The sequence below is a fragment of the Pecten maximus genome, chromosome 19 (genome assembly GCF_902652985.1).
Source record: "Pecten maximus chromosome 19, xPecMax1.1, whole genome shotgun sequence".
Lineage (NCBI taxonomy): Eukaryota > Metazoa > Mollusca > Bivalvia > Pectinida > Pectinidae > Pecten > Pecten maximus.
The window spans coordinates 11,916,108-11,938,095 of NC_047033.1; the positions used below are offsets into that span (position 1 = coordinate 11,916,108).

A 21,988-nucleotide genomic window follows, 5' to 3' on the forward strand; every position below is an offset into this window, starting at 1 on the left:
ATAATACGCAACATCTGCTAATTATAACGTTTTCAGGGTTCATTAATATGCTACCCTATCGTGTTCATGTTATTACTATTAGTATTAAAATAAATCTATTTTCAACTGTCAATGACATTTATCCCTCCCTATACAAAGCTTGCACACACTCACCACACAGAGCATCTAGCTGCTAGTGTAAGTACATGTATATATGGAACCCGTCCTGCTGACGCAGTGAGGGTTGTCAGCAATAGTAGCCAATACATTCACTTCACCAACACTGAAGTCTAAATTCAGTCTCCAGGCACACCTCACCCCATGGTGAGGTTATACAGAGCCTCAGAATAGTTCTGATGGCAGTGAAATGAAACAAGAGTTTTTATGATGTTAGTGTGTTGTTTATGTAACATATAAGTATGAATACAAAAAGTAGACATCATCCTAAAATTATTGTAAAAGTCAGGAACTGGACATTGGGTGTCCCCATCTCTCTGTAATATTGAGATGGAGACCCAGCTGTGCATGCTTTTAGAAGAAAGTATATACCGGTAATGTTGATTTTGTGCTTCTTGACTTACTTCGTGTTTGTGCTGATGCTAAAACAGCTAGTCGACATTGCTTTACATCTTCATCTTTAACAAAATCAATGATGACCAATGCTGAATTCCATCATATCAGTTTTTTACCAAACTATGCAAAAGATGTTATTTAGTAATTAGATTATGATGCCAGTACAGTTGTATATGCTTTGAGCTCCAGGTCAAATTGTTAATTCTGCTTTGGTGTGGCGTCTAATCCCGTCTATATAGCTGTTATCTGTCGTCCATCCACAATTTAGTACTCAGATTACAAAGTAGCCTACATGATATTGGGTAAATATTCTGTGGCTTCTGGGATTAATTAAGCCAAACATTGTTTGCAAAAAAAAATTACTTTGACCCTTATCCAATAGACAAATTGTCAAGGTCCATACTGCAGTATTGTTTAAATTAATTGTTTCTTTTTCCTTTATGAAATAATTCTAATAATTTTGTTTGTTGATAGTAAAATTATTTCAGCGTATCTAATATTGAGTGATAGGTACCTACATAACTTAAAAAAAAATTTTACTTAAAAAATCTATTTTGTTTTGTTTTTGTTTATTGTTTAGTTTACGATAGTCTTTTTAGTAAAACATGTTTGATCTGGTGATTACAGTTTTTCTGACACCATTAGAAAATATGTTTTAAATCATGTTATATTAAAAAGAGCAGAAAAAGTGCAATACATCAATCTATCCCAAGTCTGTATAAAGATTTACAATTAGAAGTTGTTAGGATCTTGTTATATATACTCTCCACTGTTGGTGAGGTGTTATTCCTAGTCCGTTAATGGTCAATTACATTGTCAAATTAGCAATCGTCATAACCTGAAAATGGCTCTGTAAGGGACTTTTTAGTTCACCTGAGACAAAGTCTCAGTTGACCTATTGCGATCGCCTTTTGTCCAGCGGCGTCTGTCTTGCATTGTGTGTTGTCCGTTGTGCGTCGCCCATCGTCCGTTGTAAACAATTTACATTTTCAACTTCTTCTCAGTTACCAACAGGCCCAGAGATCTGATATTGGGACTGTAGCATGTTGGGATGAAGGGCTACCAAGTTTGTTCAAATGGATGACCTTGACCTTCATTCAATGTCACAGGGGTCAAATATGCTAAAATCTTTAAATGACTTCTTTTTTGATAACCAAAGGGCCCAGAGACCCAATATTAGGTTTGTAGTATACTGGGATGAAGGACTATAAAGTTTGTTCAAATGGATGACCTTGACCTTCATTCAAGTTCACAGGGTTCAAATATGCCAAAATCTTTAAATGACCTCTTTTTGATAACAAAATGGCCCAGAGACCCAATGTTAGATTTGTAGCATGTGCGGATGAAGGGCTATCATGTTTGTTCAAATGGATGACCTTGACCTTCATTCAAGGTCACAGCATTCAAATATGCCAAAATCTTTTTAACGACTTCTTTTTGATAACCAAAGGCCCAGAGACCTGATATTGCATTTGTACAGTAACATTTTGTGGTAAAGGGCTATAAAGATTGTTTAAATGATAGACATTGACCTTCATTCAAGGTCACGGGGGTCAAATATGCTAACATATATCTCAGGTGACCGTTCATGGGCCTCTTAATTGTTGCTCTGTGAGAATATGAAATGGCAACCTTGGCCTGCAATTACGTTGTTTGTTTTTCATTGTGAGTAATTATTGTCTATGTCAGGTCATATAAAATCTTTGAAATGACAATTTTTTTTATTCCAAATGAATAATATCATTTGACAACGGAAATATTAGAGAAAATCTCAAAACTCGTCAAATTCGACGCATCATTCCAATAAGCATAGTCATGTGTCCGCCGTAGGAACACATAGCAGACACCAGCCAGGGCTTTCTGTTGACCCTGTTAGTAATTTCGGAAGTAAACTCACAAATCTGAAAGATAACATATATGCTCAATAGACACATATACATTCAAACCCAAGAGTCAAATATCTAAATGGACTCTGTTTAAACTTGTACTGTATTTATCGTCAAATAAGCCTCGTCCTCTAGTGTTAAAGTTTTGCATCAGTTGAATTTGGACTGGGCATATTTGTGAACAACATGGCTTGCTATCTTGAAATTGATCATTCTGTAAAAATAAAGATGAGCTTAATTGTCGGCATGAGCTTATTTGCAGATAAATACAGTACTCTCAAGGGTCAGAAAGCTCTGTCAAATGAAGAAGAGGCTGAATATCTTGTATGAAGCAATGGACAAAAACACATCCTTATTAAATGTATTTCCTCACATGAGTATTTTGATAATTGTGTTACCCTGTTTTATGTTTTTCAGGTTTTATTCCGGCTAAATTTCCTGGTAGTCTCCCTTTGTTTTGTGATGAATCGTCCGTACCAGTTTTACTATTTCATTCCTCTTGTGTCCTTCTGGTTCATCATCGTGTACCTCACCATGGCGATCTTTCCCCAAGTCACTGCGACCTCTGCGGAAAGTAAGTGCAACATACAAAGGGTTTGTAGTCTGGGCTTGCAGTTTAGAGTGAACTGGGAGTATCAAGCCCTTCATATGTTAAATGGTAGTTCATCTTTGATTTTTCATCAATCTATCATAATTTTCCATGCAAAAACATTTACATAAAAATTCTGATGCAGTATACCAAATGTATTTAGAACATAAAGCTACTCTCCACAGTGCAAAAAAAGCACTCGTCCACTCGTCCTGGACAAGTTAAATTTGGCTGGGGACGAGTGAATGTCGTCGTGCACTCAGTCCTGGTGGTGAGTAAATTTCAAAAGAAAATAATAAATAAATCATGTTTATAGATATTGTCTTTGGCGTTTATTCCACGAAGTCTATAGAATTTCTAAACACATCAGGATTAAATCATGCTTGAAGTAAGTTCCATCAACATGATATGGATGCGTTTATGTGACCACACTTCTGTACACTTTTATATCTCCGATTCGTTTTTAGCTCACCTGGACCGAAGGTCCAGTGAGCTTATGCCATGGCGCAGCGTCCGTCGTCCGTCCGTCCGTCGTCTGTTGTCCGTCGTCCGTCCGTCCGTCCGTCCGTCCGTCAACATTTGCTTCAAATCGCTACTAGTCTTAAAGTTCTTCTTGGATTTTGACCAAATTTGGCCAGAAACATCCTTGGCAGAATGGGAACAGATTTTGCATAAATGGTGACTCTGACCCCTGAGGGGCCAAAGGGGCGGGGCCCAATAGGGGAAATAGAGATAATTCCTTTAAATCGCTACTAGTCATAAAGTTATGAATGGATTTCAACCCAATTTGGTCAGAAACATCCTTGGGGGAAGGGGAACAGATTTTGCATAAATGGTGATTCTGACCCCCGAGGGGCCAAAGGGTCGGGGCCAAATATGGGAAATAGAGGTAATTCCTCTAAATCTCTACTAGTCATAAAGTTACGAATGGATTTGAACCCAATTTTATCAGAAACATCCTTGGGGGAAGAGGAAGAGATTTTGCATAAATGGTGGCTCTGACCCCCAAAGGGCCAAAGGGGCGGGGCCCAATAGGGGATATAGAGGTAATTCCTTTAAATCACTACTAGTCATAAAGTTATGAATGGATTTGAACCCAATTTGGTCAGAAACATCCTTGGGGGAAGGGGAACAGATTTTGCATAAATGGTGATTCTGACCCCCGAGGGGCCAAAGGGGCGGGGCCAAATATGGGAAATAGAGGTAATTCCTCTAAATCTCTACTAGTCATAAAGTTATAAATGGATTTGAACCCAATTTGGTCAGAAACATCCTTGGGGGAAGGGGAAAAGATTTTGCATAAATGGTGGCTCTGACCCCCGGGGGCCAAAGGGGCGGGGCCCAATAGGGGAAATTAAGGTAATTCCTTTAAATCGCTACTTGTCATAAAGTTATGAATGGATTTCAACCCAATTTGGTCAGAAACATCCCTGGGGGAAGGGGAAGAGATTTTGCATAAATGGTGGCTCTGACCCCGAGGGGCCAAAGGGGCGGGGCCCAATAGGGGTAATAGAGGTAATTCCTTTAAATCACTACTAGTCATAAGTTATGAATGGATTTGAACCCAATTTGGTCAGAAACATCCTTGGGGGAAGGGGAACAGATTTTGCATAAATGGTGATTCTGACCCCCGAGGGGCCAAAGGGGCGGGGCCCAATAGGGGTAATAGAGGTAATTCCTTTAAATCACTACTAGTCATAAAGTTATGAATGGATTTGAACCCAATTTGGTCAGAAACATCCTTGGGGAAAGGGGAACAGATTTTGCATTAATGGTAATTCTGACCCCCGAGGGGCCAAAGGGGCTGGCCCAAATATGGGAAATAGAGGTAATTCTTCTAAATCTCTACTAGTCATAAAGTTGTGAAGGGATTTGAACCCAATTCGGTCAGAAACATCCTTGGGGGAAGGGGAACAGATTTTGCATAAATGGTGGCTCTGACCCTAAAGGGGCCAAAAGGGCGGGGCCCAGTGGGGGAAATAGAGGTAATTCCTTTGAATCGCTACTAGTCATCAAGTTATGAATGGATTTGAACCCAATTTGGTCAGAAACAGGGGAACAGATTTTGCATAAATGGTGACTATGGCCCCCGAATGGCCAAAGGGGCGGGCCCAATAGGTGAAATAGAGGTAATTCCTTTAAATCGCTACTTGTCATAAAGTGATGAATGCATGTTCTATAAACAATTCTTGAGGTCTTTCAGACCTTAGAGAGTCTGGACTTCATTAATCTTTAAAGCAGTTCGGATTCCCACACTATAACCATATATAGCATTGTTAGAGTTTTACAAATAAAACAATTTGAATATGAACATTATTTCGACATTTGGTCTAATCCAACCAGGTGAGCGATACAGGCCCCATGGGCCTCTTGTTGTGTATTCTAATACCTGATATTAAAAAGTATCACAGGCGAATACATGATGTAAAACAAAGTCCGGAAAAAGGTTTTACTGATTAGAACCGACTTGTTAGTTCCTGTTAGGCCATGGCGAAGTGAACGTAAATTTTTTTTATGAAATGTTCTCAAACTGCAGTTTAAATTGTATAATATTACAACTAGTTATGATCAAAACATTTCTTAAAACATATTTACACAGGTTTTGTGTTTTTTTTAATTGAAAATTAGAAGTCAGAGGGACGAGTGATTCTAGTTCAGGGACAAATGATTCCCATAAGGCACTCGTCCAACGGGACGAGTACTTTCAAAAATATTTTTCTCACCCTGCTCTCAGTTTATTTGTAGATTTTGTACTATTGGGTCTAAGATGTGTTTTTCCAGTCATTATTGTCTCCTTTCGATGAGTAATGGAGATGATACAGGGATCTGCCTGTATGTAACCTCAATGGCATCCTCACTCTAATGATTAGATCTCTTATCTGAAGCTTCATACACTTCGACAGGTTTCTTTAAAAATAATTCAAAATATTAATTTCATAAACTGCCTTTGATATTGTCTTTATAGTTATTTGTCATTGGTCAGTACGATGTTGATCAATTCTACGATGATGATCAATTCTACGATGATGATCAATTTTATGATGTTGATCAATTCTACGATGATGATCAATTTTATGATGTTGATCAATTCTACGATGATGATCAATTTTATGATGTTGATCAATTCTACGATGATGATCAATTCTACGATGTTGATCAATTCTACGATGATGATCAATTTTATGATGTTGATCAATTCTAATCTATGATGATGATCAGTTTTATGATGTTGATCAATTCTACGATGATGATCAATTCTACGATGTTGATCAATTCTACGATGATGATCAATTTTATGATGTTGATCAATTCTACGATGATGATCAATTCTACGATGATGATCAATTTTATGATGTTGATCAATTCTACGATGTTGATCAATTCTATGATGATGATCAATTTTATGATGTTGATCAATTCTACGATGATGATCAATTTGATGATGTTGATCAATTCTACGATGATGATCAATTTTATGATGTTGATCAATTCTACGATGTTGATCAATTCTACGATGATGATCAATTCTACGATGTTGATCAATTTTATGATGTTGATCAATTCTAAGATGATGATCAATTTTTTGATGTTGATCAATTCTACGATGATGATCAATTTTATGATGTTGATCATTTCTACGATGATGACAATTTTATGATGTTGATCAATTCTACGATGATGATCAATTTTATGATGTTGATCAATTCTACGATGATGATCAATTTTATGATGTTGATCAATTCTTTGATGATGGTCAATTTTATGATATTGATCAATTCTACGATGATGGTCAATTTTATGATGTTGATCAATTCTTCGATGTTGATCAATTCTACGATGATGATCAATTCTACGATGATGATCAATTTTATGATGTTGATCAATTCTACGATGATGATCATTTTTATGATGTTGATCAATTCTTCGATGTTGATCAATTCTACGATGATGATCAATTCTATGATGATGATCAATTCTTCGATGTTGATCAATTCTACGATGATGATCAATTCTATGATGATGATCAATTTTATGATGTTGATCAATTCTACGATGATGATTAATTTTATGATGTTGAACAATTCTACGATGTTGATCAATTCTACGATGTTGATCAATTCTACGATGTTGATCAATTCTACGATGATGATCAATTTTATGATGTTGATCAATTCTACGATGATGATCAATTTTATGATGTTGATCATTTCTACGATGTTGATCAATTCTTCGATGTTGATCAATTCTATGATGATCAATTTTATGATGTTGATCAATTCTACAATGATGATCAATTTTATGATGTTTATCAATTCTACGATGATGATCAATTTTATGATGTTGATCAATTCTACGATGTTGATCAATTTTTTGATGTTGATCAATTCTACGATGATGACCAATTTTATGATGTTGATCAATTCTACGATGATGATCAATTTTATGGTGTTGATCAATTCTACGATTGTTTGGTACCCTATGCTACAACTCTGTAAACACATACTTTGCTTGAAGAAGAATGTTAATGCGAGATCTATTGTTTTTATAGCTGATTTGTCAGGGGCGATAACTTGAGATTTATTTTGTTATAGTTCATGGATGTTGACATCTTGTACATGTATGCTTTTTAACTTCTTGAGACACATCTTGATGATGTCACTCATCTATGACTAGAGGGGAAAAAATATTGTTATAAAAGTGTAAATTTCTTCTTCTTTTTTTTTCAGCTAAGAAGATGCACTACCTGTATCTGATTCTGAAGTTCATCATACTAGCTACAATTATAACTCTATTCTATCTCTCTGAGGTTAGTGGACATAATGTCTGTTTATTTTATGAAGTAAATATTTTTAATTTGTAATGCATTTATGTCAAGAAATGTCCTTATTTTGATGTACAACAGCTGTGCTAGTTGGAGAGTACTAGTACATGCAGTATCATTAAAATATTTATGTTTCACATTAAAAAAAAAAAAACAAAAAAAATAAAAAGACTGAAAGAGACTTATTTCTGAATCTTTATATCTGGAATTTGTCATCAGTTTGTCTTAAAACTTAATCATTAGTATTTTTTAATTTCATTTTTTTTGTTTTTGTTTTTTTTTTGTTACAGAATTAGCATTTAAACTGTCCACATTATGAATGATAAAGCTACATGAATCACATTTATTTTCATGAATTAATTTCAAACTATAGAGAAGGACCAATTTGTCTGTAAAGAACCCAGTTTATGAAATATCCGGTGCAAACCCTGATTTAGAATTTAAGAGTAATAAATGTGATAAATTGTAAACATTTGATGATTTTTTCACATTGACTCACTACCCCAGGTGTTCTTTGAGAAGGTGTTCCTCACCCAGCCACTGAAAGCTCTGTTTGTTACCTCGGATGATTCCATACATGAGTGGAGATTCAGGTGGAAACTGGACAGATACGTAAGTATATATATATATATAAAAATATATTAAAAGATTAAAAGATAATGGGTTTGATATCAGGGTTTGTGTTTTAAGTAATCTTTAATTTATAGCCTTTTGATGATAGTTAAAATTCATCGTTGACATCAACTTTATGTTCACCATTGACAATAGAATTGATGTATCAAGAAATATATTGTCAGTAATAAGACAGTGGTTCTCTCAGTTTGAGTTTATAGACTTTTGAAGTACACAATGTAGTTGAATTGAAAGGATCTCCCCAATTAATTTCAAGGAATTCCATTGAAAGTACAAAATGTATTTACAGAAAGACATTCATTGACCCCCCCCCCCCCCCCTAAAAAAAACCAACAAATCAAAACAAAACAAATATCCAGTGCATGCTCTGTATATATGTGTATATAGGGGCTGAAATAGTTCATTCAGCTAGAGTGCTGGCCATGTAATCTCAGGTGAAAAAAATCTGAGTTGCGTAGTTCGACACTCTCCGCCTGTGGCAGTTTGTGTTTCTCGGTAAGCTGAGAAATGGGCCGGTCTGTGCTGTGGTGGTTGTGTCCTTGGAAAGAGACTTTACCCTCATTGATTTAGATGATTTGACAGGCCTCTCTCTGTTGTTCAGTGAGATAGTCACCAACTACTACAAGGAAATGCTGCCACAAATTTGCCTTGGCTGTTTATAATTACGGGATGTTAAACCCAGCAAACAAACTGTACGCCAATTGAAAATAATGTAGGATTAGTAACTAATGATACACTGTCCTTTAATTATTGATGAATCCTTTTGACTTTCTGAATTATTGAGAAATCATTACAAAATTACCCAACTTTATCTCTTTACAGAGTGTTTTATTTGGAATGCTGTTTGCCTTTGCATACCAGATGCTCATCAAGTTTAGAATTATCAATGACACGACGGATGAATCACTTGTGTCTAAAGGTTTCAGTTATTGTCTCATGGTGCTCGGCTTCATAGGACTTGGGGTAAGTACAGGAATGGGGGGGGGGGGGGGGGGGGGGAAAACCAAGTCAATAGAGAAACGGGGTAAGAAAAAATAAGAGAATTAGGATTGGAGGAAAATACAAAGTCAGGAGAGAAAACGAGAGGAGTAGGAATTAAGGAAAAAACAAAGGTGAAAAAATTAGAGAATTAGGAATTGAGAAAAATACAAAGTAAGGAGAGAAAACAAGAAGAGTAGAAGTGAGCAAAAAAAAAAAAAGTTAGGAGAAAAAATGAAAGGAGTAGAAATGAGGGGAAAAACGAAGGAAAAAAAATTACAGAATTACGAATGGAGGAAAATACAAAGTAAGGAGAGAAAACGGGAGAAGGAATAAGGGGAAAAAAACAAAGTTGAAAAAATTAGAGAATTAGGAATTGAGGAAAATACAAAGTAAGGAGAGAAAACGAAAAGAGTAGAAATGAGCAAAAAAAGAAAAAAAAGTTAGGAGAAAAAACGAAAGGATAAGTAATGAGGGAAAAAAAACAAAGTTAGGAAAGAAAATGGAAGGAGTAGGAATGAGGGGGGGGGGGGGGGGAGAAATTAGGAGAGAAACGAGGAGTATGAGAGAAAACAAGAGGAGTAGGAATGAGGAAAAACAAACAAAGTTAGGAGAGAAACGAGGAATATGAGAGAAAACAAGAGGAGTAGGAATGAGGGAAAAAAAACAAAGTTAGGAGAGAAACGAGGAGTATGAGAGAAAACGGGAGGAGTAGGAATGAGGGGGAAATCAAAGTCAGGAAATGAGAGAAAGTGTGAAAGTACAGATCTGGGATGAACAATTCTGGTTGAAGAACATTGACTTGTAAGCTGTTATTCTAGTTTTGATTTAATGACGAGGAGTTTTGATTTAATGACAGGAGGATATAATAGGAAAGAAAGATAGGTTTGCATTGACAGTCTAAAAAACTAAAATAAAAAATTATAACATCTGGAAATTATTGTCTTCTACATATGATACAATAAAATATAGGTAAAATCCACATAAACTAAGAAGTGGATTGTTGACAATAAAGCCATCGGGCATGTTAAAAAATATCTAATAATAGATTCTGTAACCAGGTTTTTATGTAGGACCCTATATACTTCAGACTAACAGTTTTTGTATCATTTTACAGAGCTATGCTGCTTTTGCTTTTGTGTGCAAGAACAAAGTTGAATGTAATGACTACCATTCCTACATTGTGTTCATTCCAGTAAGTATATTCTAGTACATAATTCATTTAATACACTATTGTGTTTATACCAATTCTGTTTCAGGCTATTCCAGTGAAATAAATGTCTAACAGGAGGGCACCAACATTTAAGAAATTCTATGCATGACATTGTGTAGAAAACACAGCTTTTTATGTTACTGGTTGAATCACTTTTATGGTGCCGTCTCTGTTTCGACACACCTGGAGTCCTGCTGTTTGGTAGATATTTCACTGGAATTGTCCTTAACAGCTTTATCTCTGATACTTAAGTCCTCCTCGATAGTGAGCCCTCCCTCAATCTCGGCTACATCAACTTTAAATGTTTCGTTTCACCTTTTATGGCATTTACTCCTGTAAGGAACTTGTTAGAACAATTTTAAACATACCATGGTAAGCATATTTCTTTATCTCGTCACAAGTTTACAAGAATACTTCTGTTATTTGTACGAGTGATCCACAGTAACCCTTCAACTTTAGATTTAATTTAACAGTTAGGTATTTGTTTGGAATGTATAAATATTTCCATCCTGCTATATCACCATTCAAATAATCTATCTGGAGACCTTTAAGGTATACAAAAAAAATCTTATATTTATTGTAGTTTTTAACAATAAACACAAACAGAATAGATTGGTGTACATATTATTTGTCGATAGTTCTCTTTGGTTTCTTCCTCTGTTGAAGATCTCATATTCATAGCCGCTTGTTGATGCATTTGCAGATTATCTCGTACATAACAGTACGTAATGTCCCCGGTTGGCTGAGAACAAAATACAGCTCCTTCTTTGCTTGGTTTGGCAAGATCTCCCTCGAGGTAAGAGTGAGCTCTGATTTACGGACTGATAACAGTGGAATTAGAGAACTGACATGCATGTAGCTCAAAATAGTGAATACATTAAACTAGCTGATGGTAATTGATTCACTTTAACAAGAGAGAGTTAATCTCAGAATCAGAAAATAAATTGTGTCATGTTGATACTGTATGTGAATGTCATTGTAATCAGCATGGATACGAGTGACTAATTATTTTACATCATTCAAATTTAAATAATTCCGATTTTTTATTCACTAGTTTTTTACCTGGTGTTATTTTTGAATGGATGTTTTCAAAACAATGTCATTATTCTTTTAATTACATTTCTCAAAGAGTTTGAGAATACTTGATATTTAGGCATTATTATAATAATTTTATATATTAAGCTCATTCCAATTTGTCATGATATTACAAAAAAGCAATATTAATGTAATGATGTATTAATTGAAAAAATAAACAACTTAAGAATTGATTTTTCTGGCACATTACTTAAGTGTGTTGTTTTCCTTCTCAGTTGTTCATAGCCCAGTACCACATCTGGCTTGCAGCTGACACTAATGGAGTTCTCGCCCTGATACCAAGTTACCCTGTCCTCAACGTTATCATCACCTCCTTTATCTTCATCTGTGTTAGCCATGAGATCTCCAAAGTCACCAACACGCTGGCCAAGTACTTCGTACCAAATGAATGGAAACCTTTGCTACGCAACATTATTATTTTTATGCTAGTTCTACTTCCTGTGGCGATCACACACGGTGTGCTAATGGTTTGATTATCATATGTAATTTCCTAGTTATAGTCTCAATATTTTCTGTTATTTCCGTTCTTCAAAAGGGAAAAAAGTTAAGTTATTTATATGATTATGTAAAGTCATGTTAATTTTTTTGTTAAAAAATAAACTGTTATCTGTAAATATATGGTCGTGTGAAAGTCAGCTGAGTGGTAACATGTTTTTGTATAGTTAGAAAACTTGAATTTGTTATATTCGCATGCATGAGATATAGTGTAAAAATATATATCCAACAAATTTTAATATATTATGTATAATTACACACAATTATAAAGTTACTGCAGAATGATTACAGGCAGGGTTGCGCAAAATTTAACTAGGTCAGCCTGGGACAGTCATGAAATATTGGCCTCATGAAATTTCACATCTATACAGTGTGTTATGAATGTACTGGTAATGATATTAGTTCAAAGACAAGGGCAGGTCCCTTGTAAGTGTATAAGTGAGAGTTTTGTAGATATAGTAAACTATATTCTGGACACAGGGAAAGATAAAATACTCTTGTCAGAGGCCAACTCGATTTGCACCCTTCTCCTTCTAGAATATAACTTCCGGTCACTTGATTTGTAGCTCTTCTGCTTCTGGAAGATCTTCTACCTCTTCTGTCTCGAAGTTGGAAGATTTATCTGCCAAGATGGCGGCGACATGTTTAAATGTGCGAGTGATGAGTTTCACTATAGAAGGATTTATGATTTATGAAAGTTTGTGTCACAGTGATTGAGAAAACTTAAAAACTTATTTGTTTTTGGGTTATGTTCTTTCGGTTTACTCGATTTACATATAATGGAATGCGATCTTCTGAGAAGGCTTCTCTCCGAGAAGGGTGCATATCGAGTTGGCTTCATACGATACAGGGCTTTCTTACCTACAGGGGCACTTTGTATTCTTTAGGGATGAAACAGTTCATCAATGAGTATGATTTATGATCTTAGTAATCGTTAAGATGATAACAAAACAGTTTTGGTTGTTTGACAAAAGTCATTCATGTTTGTGTAAAAGTAAGCTTTCATAATCATTGTGTAATTATTTGTAGAATTTTAATGTCCATTCCACATGTGTCATGGATAGGCTTTTTGGCAATTAATTGGTAAATGGTCAGTAACAGGATTTTCTACTGCTTACTACTGACAAAATCTACATGTCTATATGTCATTGCACAAGTACAATATCATATCCATATCTTCTAATCATAGCACGATTCAATTTCTTCAGAAATTTAATGAGTGGGACAGCTTTAAGAGATTACTGAAATTTGTTGTGTAACTTAATTAATTTAGTAATTACCAGAGTGTGAGCCTGAGAGGCATCTGTGATAGGCAATAGAATTACATTATATATTGGTACAAACAGTGCTTTATAATTATCATAATTGTAATTTCAATAATTTTCTTGCTCGGTTAAATAATTTTCTTGCTCGGTTTATTTGTGATATCTTGCTCTTAGTACACATGTACTGCATGTGTTACCATTTTCTGCTAACTAAATGTTACCTCAATCTGTTGTGGGGTAAAGTCAGAAAAGAAAAAAATCTTTATAAATGTAAGATGCATGCCAGGGTAATTCTACTAGTCATGCAGTAGTAATGTCATTTGAATTGGATGGTTTTAATCAGTGAAATTAATTTTAGAAACACATCAGATAGATATCTTATTAATAATTAGGTATAAGGGTATAGATAATTTTATAACCAATATTGCCATCTTAGGTGACATGACTAACAGTTGAGTAAATTCAGACTGGGGAAAGTCTAGATTGTTTTGTTAAATTTTATTATTGATAAGAGTGCAGTGTGTATTTGTCTTAAATCATTGAATGTGGTATCTGTAACTTATATAATGTACAAATCAGCTTATTATTTAATTTAGTCAGGTTTTTATGTTACTTTTGTTTTCCATATATTATGTCTACCTGTAGTTTTCATTCTTGTGTTGTATGAGAGATACATGTTGAACTTATGGGTACATAAAGAGGTACAATGTCAGGCGAAGCTTTCATGAACATCCTTAATGGCTAGTTAAGATGTTAAGGCTGATCCTTTTGATGAGTGTATATAGTTATCATGTATTTAACGGTGGGTCATAATTAATACCGGATATGTTTAGATATTTAAAAGTGGGTAATTTGAAAGGTAATATAACATTTTCAACTGATTATTTAAACAATTTTACTTATTTATTTTAGTAATATAGGAGCAAACTAATTTTCTGTTTGTGTAATGCTCAAGTTTATGAGTTTTTACCAATATCGATTCTATCGAACAATATTTCCTAGGGAAATGTTTCAGTCAATCTGGTGTATTGCAGTTGTGCGGTGACACGGAAATAGCCATGATACATGTTTTCAGTAGTTATATATTATATATTACTGAAATCTTTGAGGATGCTGTTTCTACCAAACAACTATAGCGAGAACCAATTGCGTGGATTGGAGTGTAACTATGGTCAGTTTTAAGTGACAGCTTAGGTACTTATTCCAGCACTTAAAAAAAAACAAAAAAACTTTGCTTAAAAAAAAAACAAAAAAACTTGGCTTAATTACTTTAGAGTTATCTCCCTTACAAAAACAAATGTTTTCAAATATTTGTTAGAGAATTGATTAAGCTTCTTAAAAATGTCTGTATCTTGTATGAAAAGTTGTATTTTAGATAATAATAAGGTAGCATAAACCCTTCAATGGAAATTTATGAGTGCATGTAAACAAATAGAGTGATGCTTTAGACCCAGTGTGTGCACTAAGGCTGATTTACTTTGACACTGGTATCATTTAATCGATGTCCTCAATTTAGTGTTGAATGCATGAACAGCCTCTATTATGGTTTATGTTCAAATTCCTCTTGTGTTGCATGTAATAAATAAATGTATAAATTTAAGATGCTATCTTTAACTAAGAATTATATTCTACTAGTTTGGTAAAAGGAATTATGTAGAGTTAGATATATATAAATGTACACTGTCATGTTGGTTTGTGAATATTATCTGAAATTATCAGCATAATATGTTATGTTTAATTTTGATTAATTTCAAAACCAATGAAGTTCTTGATTAATGTCAGAATGTTTTGGGGATCGTGAATCTCACAAAGAACCATAAGATGTTATATATGCCATTCATAATCTACTGAAAAAAAAAAAAAATTTAATAGGATTGTCTTGGGCAGTATTCATTTATCATGGTTCAAACAATTTAACTGGGCGGAGCAGAATCGTTTGTGTATAAGAACTAACATACTTTACTTATTGTGGGCCTTGACAAAGACTTTCATGACCTGCATAATATCAGCAAACATTTCAAGATTTATGACTAAAATTAATTTAAAAATAGATTAACTGATTTGTTAGGATAATTAAAATGACAATTTGAATGACTCTTAGATTTAACTGGTTTGTTAGGATAATAAGAATGACAATAATTGAATGATTCTTAGATTCATGTTAATTCCTTCATTGGTTATGGCAGTTTTGATATACGATATATGATCTGTTGAGGGGATTATTTTTTTTTGATAATAGGCAAATTATAAAGAAAAATGAAGATTTCATTGCCAGAAACATTTCAATAAAATCAGCAATGACTACATTTAAATGTAGTTGTTTTGCATACCCAAATTTTAGAACATCATATATTTTTTTTAAATAGATGTCCAATGATGAAATCTGCCTCTACACTCCTTTCTATAGAATGATAATTAAAGACCATAATTAGCTCAATTTGATTTTAACACAATTAAATGTTTCCATTGTGACGATAGGATTGCCACTATAGGTAGGATGTAGGTTTATGGTATAATATTGTTATTTGGCTGTGTCTTATGTACATGCTATTGTATATATGAAAATAGGCTGTGTTTGTTTTAATACTGTGGTATGTGTCAACCAAGGATTAATTTTAAATGTACTACTTCAAAAGATGGTAATATTGTTTTTATTAATATTTTTATCAGCTTATTAGGTCCAAAGGACCAAGGTAAGCTTATGCCATTCTGTGGCATCTGTCGTCTGTCCCCCAACATTTTATTCAAATGACTGCTCCTTCTTAAGTGCTCATTAAAATCTAATTTCAATTTTCTGGAAGCATCCTTAGCTGGTTGGGATTCAAAAGTGTACAGATGGTGGGGCTGGCCCCTCTAAGGGGCTAATGGACAGGGTAACATGAACTGAATATGGTTTACCCCCCTTTAGAGGTAGAGGCACAGAACCCATGAAATTAAAGGAAGTCAAAATTGGTTATTAATAGTGAGTACTTTTCAGCTTAATTTGTTTTTAATATTCTTTTGAACCAGTAATTTGAATTTAAGTTAAAGGAAATTGTTGGTTGACCGCAATGCATGGTACTGATTAGCAGATTCAAAACCGGAAAAGTATTTGTATCATTACATAAGAATGTTTTGCCAAAAACACTGAAATATTCTGGTGAGTGATACAGGCCCTGAGGGCCTCTTGTTATTATGTAAAACTGTTAATTATGATTTGTTGTTGGGAGAATTGTTATTGAATTAAGATCAATGTATATGACCTTGGTTAAAATTTAATGATTAGGAGCCATATATCATTTAATAATGATAAAACAAATATTTGAGTTGGTATGATTTTTTTCGGTGCAAATATAATGTTATAAATTTCATTCTGTTCATCAGAGACTTAAAAAAATACTCATTCTGTGTTTGTTCATAGCAACCCCTGCAGATAATTATGTAATGTTTCAATGTTGTTTAAACAGTACAATGTATTTCATTTCCAAGGACAAACACTTGTTATATACGGTAGTCAGTATTGACTCTATGAAACAGTATCCGTTAGATACTTATGTAAAGGGGTCGATGACCATACCCTATGTACTTCTATAAAGAGTCTGAGACTGACATTACATGTATATTAATGATTTTTCTATTGAGATCACGGAGGACCCTTCCTGTCTGAAATAATTCTGACGCTGTATTCACACAGATTTTCTTATCCCATGATATACACCTATCCAGTACACATTCATATACCCAGTATTGAAGTTTAAATCCATTTCATTCTGTTATGTTTTTGATTTTCGATCCAATAATAATGACAAGTTTTTTCTCCTTTTGTCTAATTTCTTCAATCTTCTGTTAGTATTCCGGAAAAAATCTAACAACCTTAATTATTTTTGTTATTTTTTTTTAATTGTCGTATGGGAAACTGATTTTGTATATTATAGGCTCTTCGTGGGTCACCTTTAAAACAATCATGTCATGATTGCTCAGTCTGTTAGAGCACTGGCCACTTTACCTCCAGTGAAAATCCGAGGTGCAAGGTTCAAAGCTCCCTACTGTGTCGGTTTATGTTTCTCGCGAAGCTGAGAAATGAGCTGTTATGGTTATGTCCTTGGGAAAGACACTTTACCCTAAGTGTTCTGGATGGTATGAGAAGGCCTCCGATACGTTGTTCAATGAGGTAGTCACTAACTACTACAAGGAGACCCCTCATCAAAATGACTGTTCACGGAAATATCATAAATCAAGCAAATTAACAAACAAAACAATGTTGTAAAGACATATTTTCTCTGAAGTTTGACCAATATATATAAATACAATCCTATAGAATGCTAGGTTCTTCTATTACAGTGTTTGTTTTTAATCAGTAAAATTTGTTTAAATTTCTGGGTCTTTTTGAACAAAAACAAAATCTTATTATACCATTGTAATGTTTGGTTGGCCATTTTGTATAGTTTGCTGTTTATCCACTGTAATGTCGACATCAGCAGTATAACAAGGTTATAATCAAGGAGTGACAGTTCAAAATAGATTTACAGTAATCATTTTGTCATTATATTTTGTATCTGAAGATATGTATAAAATTACTCTTTTCAGTCACAGACAGAATAAAATGTTGCTTTCTTCAAAATTGTTTATTCTTCAATGTTACTATCAATGGTAATGAAAGATGAAGGTGCATTTTTAACTCACCTGAACCGAAGGTCCGGTGAGCTTATGTCATGGCGCGGCGTCCGTCAACATTTGCTTCAAATCGCTACTAGTCAAAAAGTTGTTGTTGGATTTTGACCAAATTTGGTCAGAAACATCCTTGGCAGAAGGGGATCAGATTTTGCATAAATAGTGACTCTGATCCCAAGCGGCCGGAGGGGCGTGGTCCAATAGGGGAAATTGAGGCAATTCCTTTGAATCACTACTAGTCATAAAGTTATGAATGGTTTTGAACCCAATTTGGTCAGAAACATCCTTGGGGAAGGGGAACAGATTTTGCATAAATGATTACTCTGACCCCCAAGGGGCCAAAGGGGCTAGGTCCAATAGTGAAAATTGAGGCTCCATTAAATCGCTACTTGTCATAAATATATGAATGGATTTGAACCCAAATTGGTCAGAAACATCTTTTGGGGAAGGGAACAGATTTTGCATAAATGGTGACTCTGATCACCAAGGGGCCAAAGGGCAGGGCCCAATAGGGGAAATTGAGGCGGTAATTCCTTTAAATCGCTACTAGTCATTAAGTTATGAATGGATTTGAACCCAATTTGGTCAGAAACATCCTTGGGGGAAGGGGAACAGATTTTGCATAAATAGTGACTGATATCCAAGGGGCAAAGGGGCGGGGCCCAATAGGGGGAAGAGGTAATGCCATTAAATCGCTACTAGTAATAATGGTATGAATGGATTTGAACTGAATTAAGTCAGAAACATCCTTGTGGGAAGAGGAACAGATTTTGCATAAATGGTGACTCTGATCCCCAAGGGGCCGGAGGGCAGGGCCCAATAGGGAAAATAGAGATAATTCCTTTAAATCACTACTAGTCATTAAGTTATTTATGGATTTGAACTCAATTTGGTCAGAAACATCTTTTGGGGAAGGGAACAGATTTTGCATAAATAGTGACTGATATCCAAGGGGCAAAGGGGTGGGGCCCAATAGGGGGAAGAGGTAATGCCTTTAAATCGCTACTAGTAATAATGGTATGAATGGATTTGAACTGAATTAAGTCAGAAACATCCTTGTGGGAAGAGGAACAGATTTTGCATAAATTGTGACTCTGATCCCCAAGGGGCCAAAGGACAGGGCCCAATAGGGAAAATAGAGATAATTCCTTTAAATCGCTACTAGTCATAAAGTTATGAATGCATGTTGTAAACTTAGATAGTCTGTACTTCATTATTTCTTTAAAGCAGTTGGGATCCCCACACTATAACCATATATAGCATTGTTTGAGGTTGACAAACAAATTGAATTGAACATGAACATTATTTTGACATTTGGTCAAATCCAACCAGGTGAGCGATACAGGCCCCATGGGCCTCTTGTTTTGTTTTTTTTTTAAAGAAATATATTGATCTAAAATTATATTATGAATTTATTCATACAGTATAAGGCCACACAAAAATTTGTTATTCTTTTAAAAGGTACAAGAGTGTTCAAATAATGTCATGACCTTCATCCAAGGTAACAGGAGTCAGATAAGCTAAAATCTTTTAACAACTTCTCACTATTCAAGAGGTCTTGAGACCTGATATTTGGTCTATCGCATACAGGGGTGAAGGGCTATCAAGATTTTTCAAATGAATGTCCTTGACCTTCATTCAAGGACACCGGTCAAATATGCTAAAATATTTAAACTTCCTCTCAATAACAAAGAGGCCTAGAGACTTGATATTGGGTCTGTAGCATGCTTGGAAGATTGTTCAAATGAATGAGCTTGACCTTCATCCAAGGTCACGGGTCGAATTTGCTGAAATCTTTTTAACAATTTCCTTCTCATTAAGCAAGAGGTCCAGAGCCCTGATATTGTACCTGTAGCATGCTGGTATGAAGAGCTATCAAGAGTGTTCAAATGAATGACATTGACCAATATTTAAGGTCACAGGGGTCAAATATGCAAAAATCTTTCTTCTCATTAAGTAATTTGCAAGATATTTGGCCTTAATCATGCATGGGCATTGACTTCTAAATGGATTCAAATCTGCCAAAATATATCAAAATTCAGGTGACTGTTAAGGCCCACGGGTCTCTTGATTATTGAAATATTTAATATTGAATCCAAAGAAGTACAAATTCATTTTGTGTGGCGTAAAACATTTATTTGGGGATTTTTTTGTTCCATGAAATACTTGCCATCCACGTGTAAATTCCATCCATGTTTATCCATTCATAGTGAAAGCATCGAGTATAATTAACTACAGGGGTAAGCTGTGCTCAATTACACATTTGCTTATATATATCTATGTATATATTATGTAGATACAGTGTACAGGTCTTACTTTTGAACTAAGGTGAGTAACATATTTAAATATGAAAAATAAACAAGAAATTCCACTCTACCAGTGTGCATGTTAAGAGAATACATACATGTATATTGTAGAGAGCTAGCAGGTTATCATGAAAATGTGCTTATCTTAATTAGCATATTCATGATTTAATGCAAACCCGTATTAGCAGAATGATAAATGATTCCAACACAAAAATCGCTAAAAATCGGATTACAGCTAAAATGTGTGTGTTATATGTGTACATTATTTGATTAATAATGTGTGATATTTTTGCACATTTGTATCGAAACTACAAACTCAAACAATAGTATTGAATTTATTGATTTTGATTGCTTTCTGTAGGAAACAGTTGCTGTTAAGTTGAAATAACATGTACTCATCTTGTTGCAAAAATCAGAAGTACATTCTAATGGTCCGAATGATATACAAGGCATGTAATTGTACTGTGAGAACTTATTTTCCTTACAAAAAACAAAAAACAAAAAAACAATAAAAACTAAAAAAATCCCAAAACAAACAAAAAAATAATTACATGTATCACAGATATTATTAAGTCTTATTTTTTTTCACTATACCCTGTAGAAATGCCCTGCACTTTTGAAATTATTTGTTTTAGAGGGAACATTTTGTGTAATGTATGTAATATATAGAAGGACAAAGAACTGTTTAAAGGGTTTTACAGGCATCAGGAGATATGTAAATACATGTAAGAAATCTGGAAAACTGAGAAATAAGCCAAGTTAGAGTGGTTTATTGAAAGGATTACGGTAACTCCAGGAGATATGTTAACACATCTTGAAAATCTGGTAAACCGATCAATAAACCAAGTTATAGTGATTATTAAAAAGGATTAAGAGATATGTAAAAACATCTTAGAAACTGGGTTTATCCAAGTTATAGTTATTTATTGATAGGATTACGGTAACTCTGAGAGATATGTAAATACATCTAAGAAATTTGGTAAACTTAGAAATAAGCCAAGTTATAGTGGTTAACCAACAAGGTTTACGATCACTCCTGAAGATATGTCAGCACATCTTGGAAATCTGGTAAACTGAGAAATAAGCCAAGTTAGAGTGGTTTATTGAAATGATTACGGTAACTCCAGGAGATATGTAAACACATCTTGAAAATCTGGTGAACTGAGAATTTAACCAAGTTGGAGTGGATTATTGAAAGGATTACGGTAACCCCAGGAGATATGTAAATACATCTTGGAAAATCTGGTAAAATAAGAATTAATTGGATACATCATATAAATTGGGGTCTTATGATTTATGTTATTCTGTACTGTAAACTAATGGGAGGTTTGGGATTCATACAAAGTCCCTGTGCTAAAATGATTAAAAGATAACTCTGAATTTACCTGTTTACTTTCTACTCATTAGTTTTTATAATTCATTGCTATTTTTTTGTGAAAGGAAACAACTTAACACAAATTTGATTTTCATTGTCAATTCTGACGCTCTAATATTAGAGATTTCG

The 21,988-nt window shown here is 34.4% G+C and overlaps 1 protein-coding gene across 1 annotated transcript in view; it reads left to right on the forward strand.

Annotated features, from left to right (window-relative positions):
* The window catches only part of LOC117317395 (N-acetylneuraminate 9-O-acetyltransferase-like), a 41,843-nt gene extending 23,712 nt beyond the window's left edge, over window positions 1–18,131 (forward strand). Inside the window, exons 15-21 of the mRNA XM_033872205.1 lie at window positions 2,856–3,012; window positions 7,755–7,834; window positions 8,357–8,461; window positions 9,305–9,445; window positions 10,578–10,655; window positions 11,377–11,469; window positions 11,984–18,131. Coding sequence (XP_033728096.1) covers window positions 2,856–3,012; window positions 7,755–7,834; window positions 8,357–8,461; window positions 9,305–9,445; window positions 10,578–10,655; window positions 11,377–11,469; window positions 11,984–12,241 — 912 coding nt within the window. The 3' untranslated portion in view covers window positions 12,242–18,131. The remainder of the gene's footprint in view (window positions 1–2,855; window positions 3,013–7,754; window positions 7,835–8,356; window positions 8,462–9,304; window positions 9,446–10,577; window positions 10,656–11,376; window positions 11,470–11,983) is intronic.
* Window positions 18,132–21,988: the final 3,857 nt, after the last annotated feature.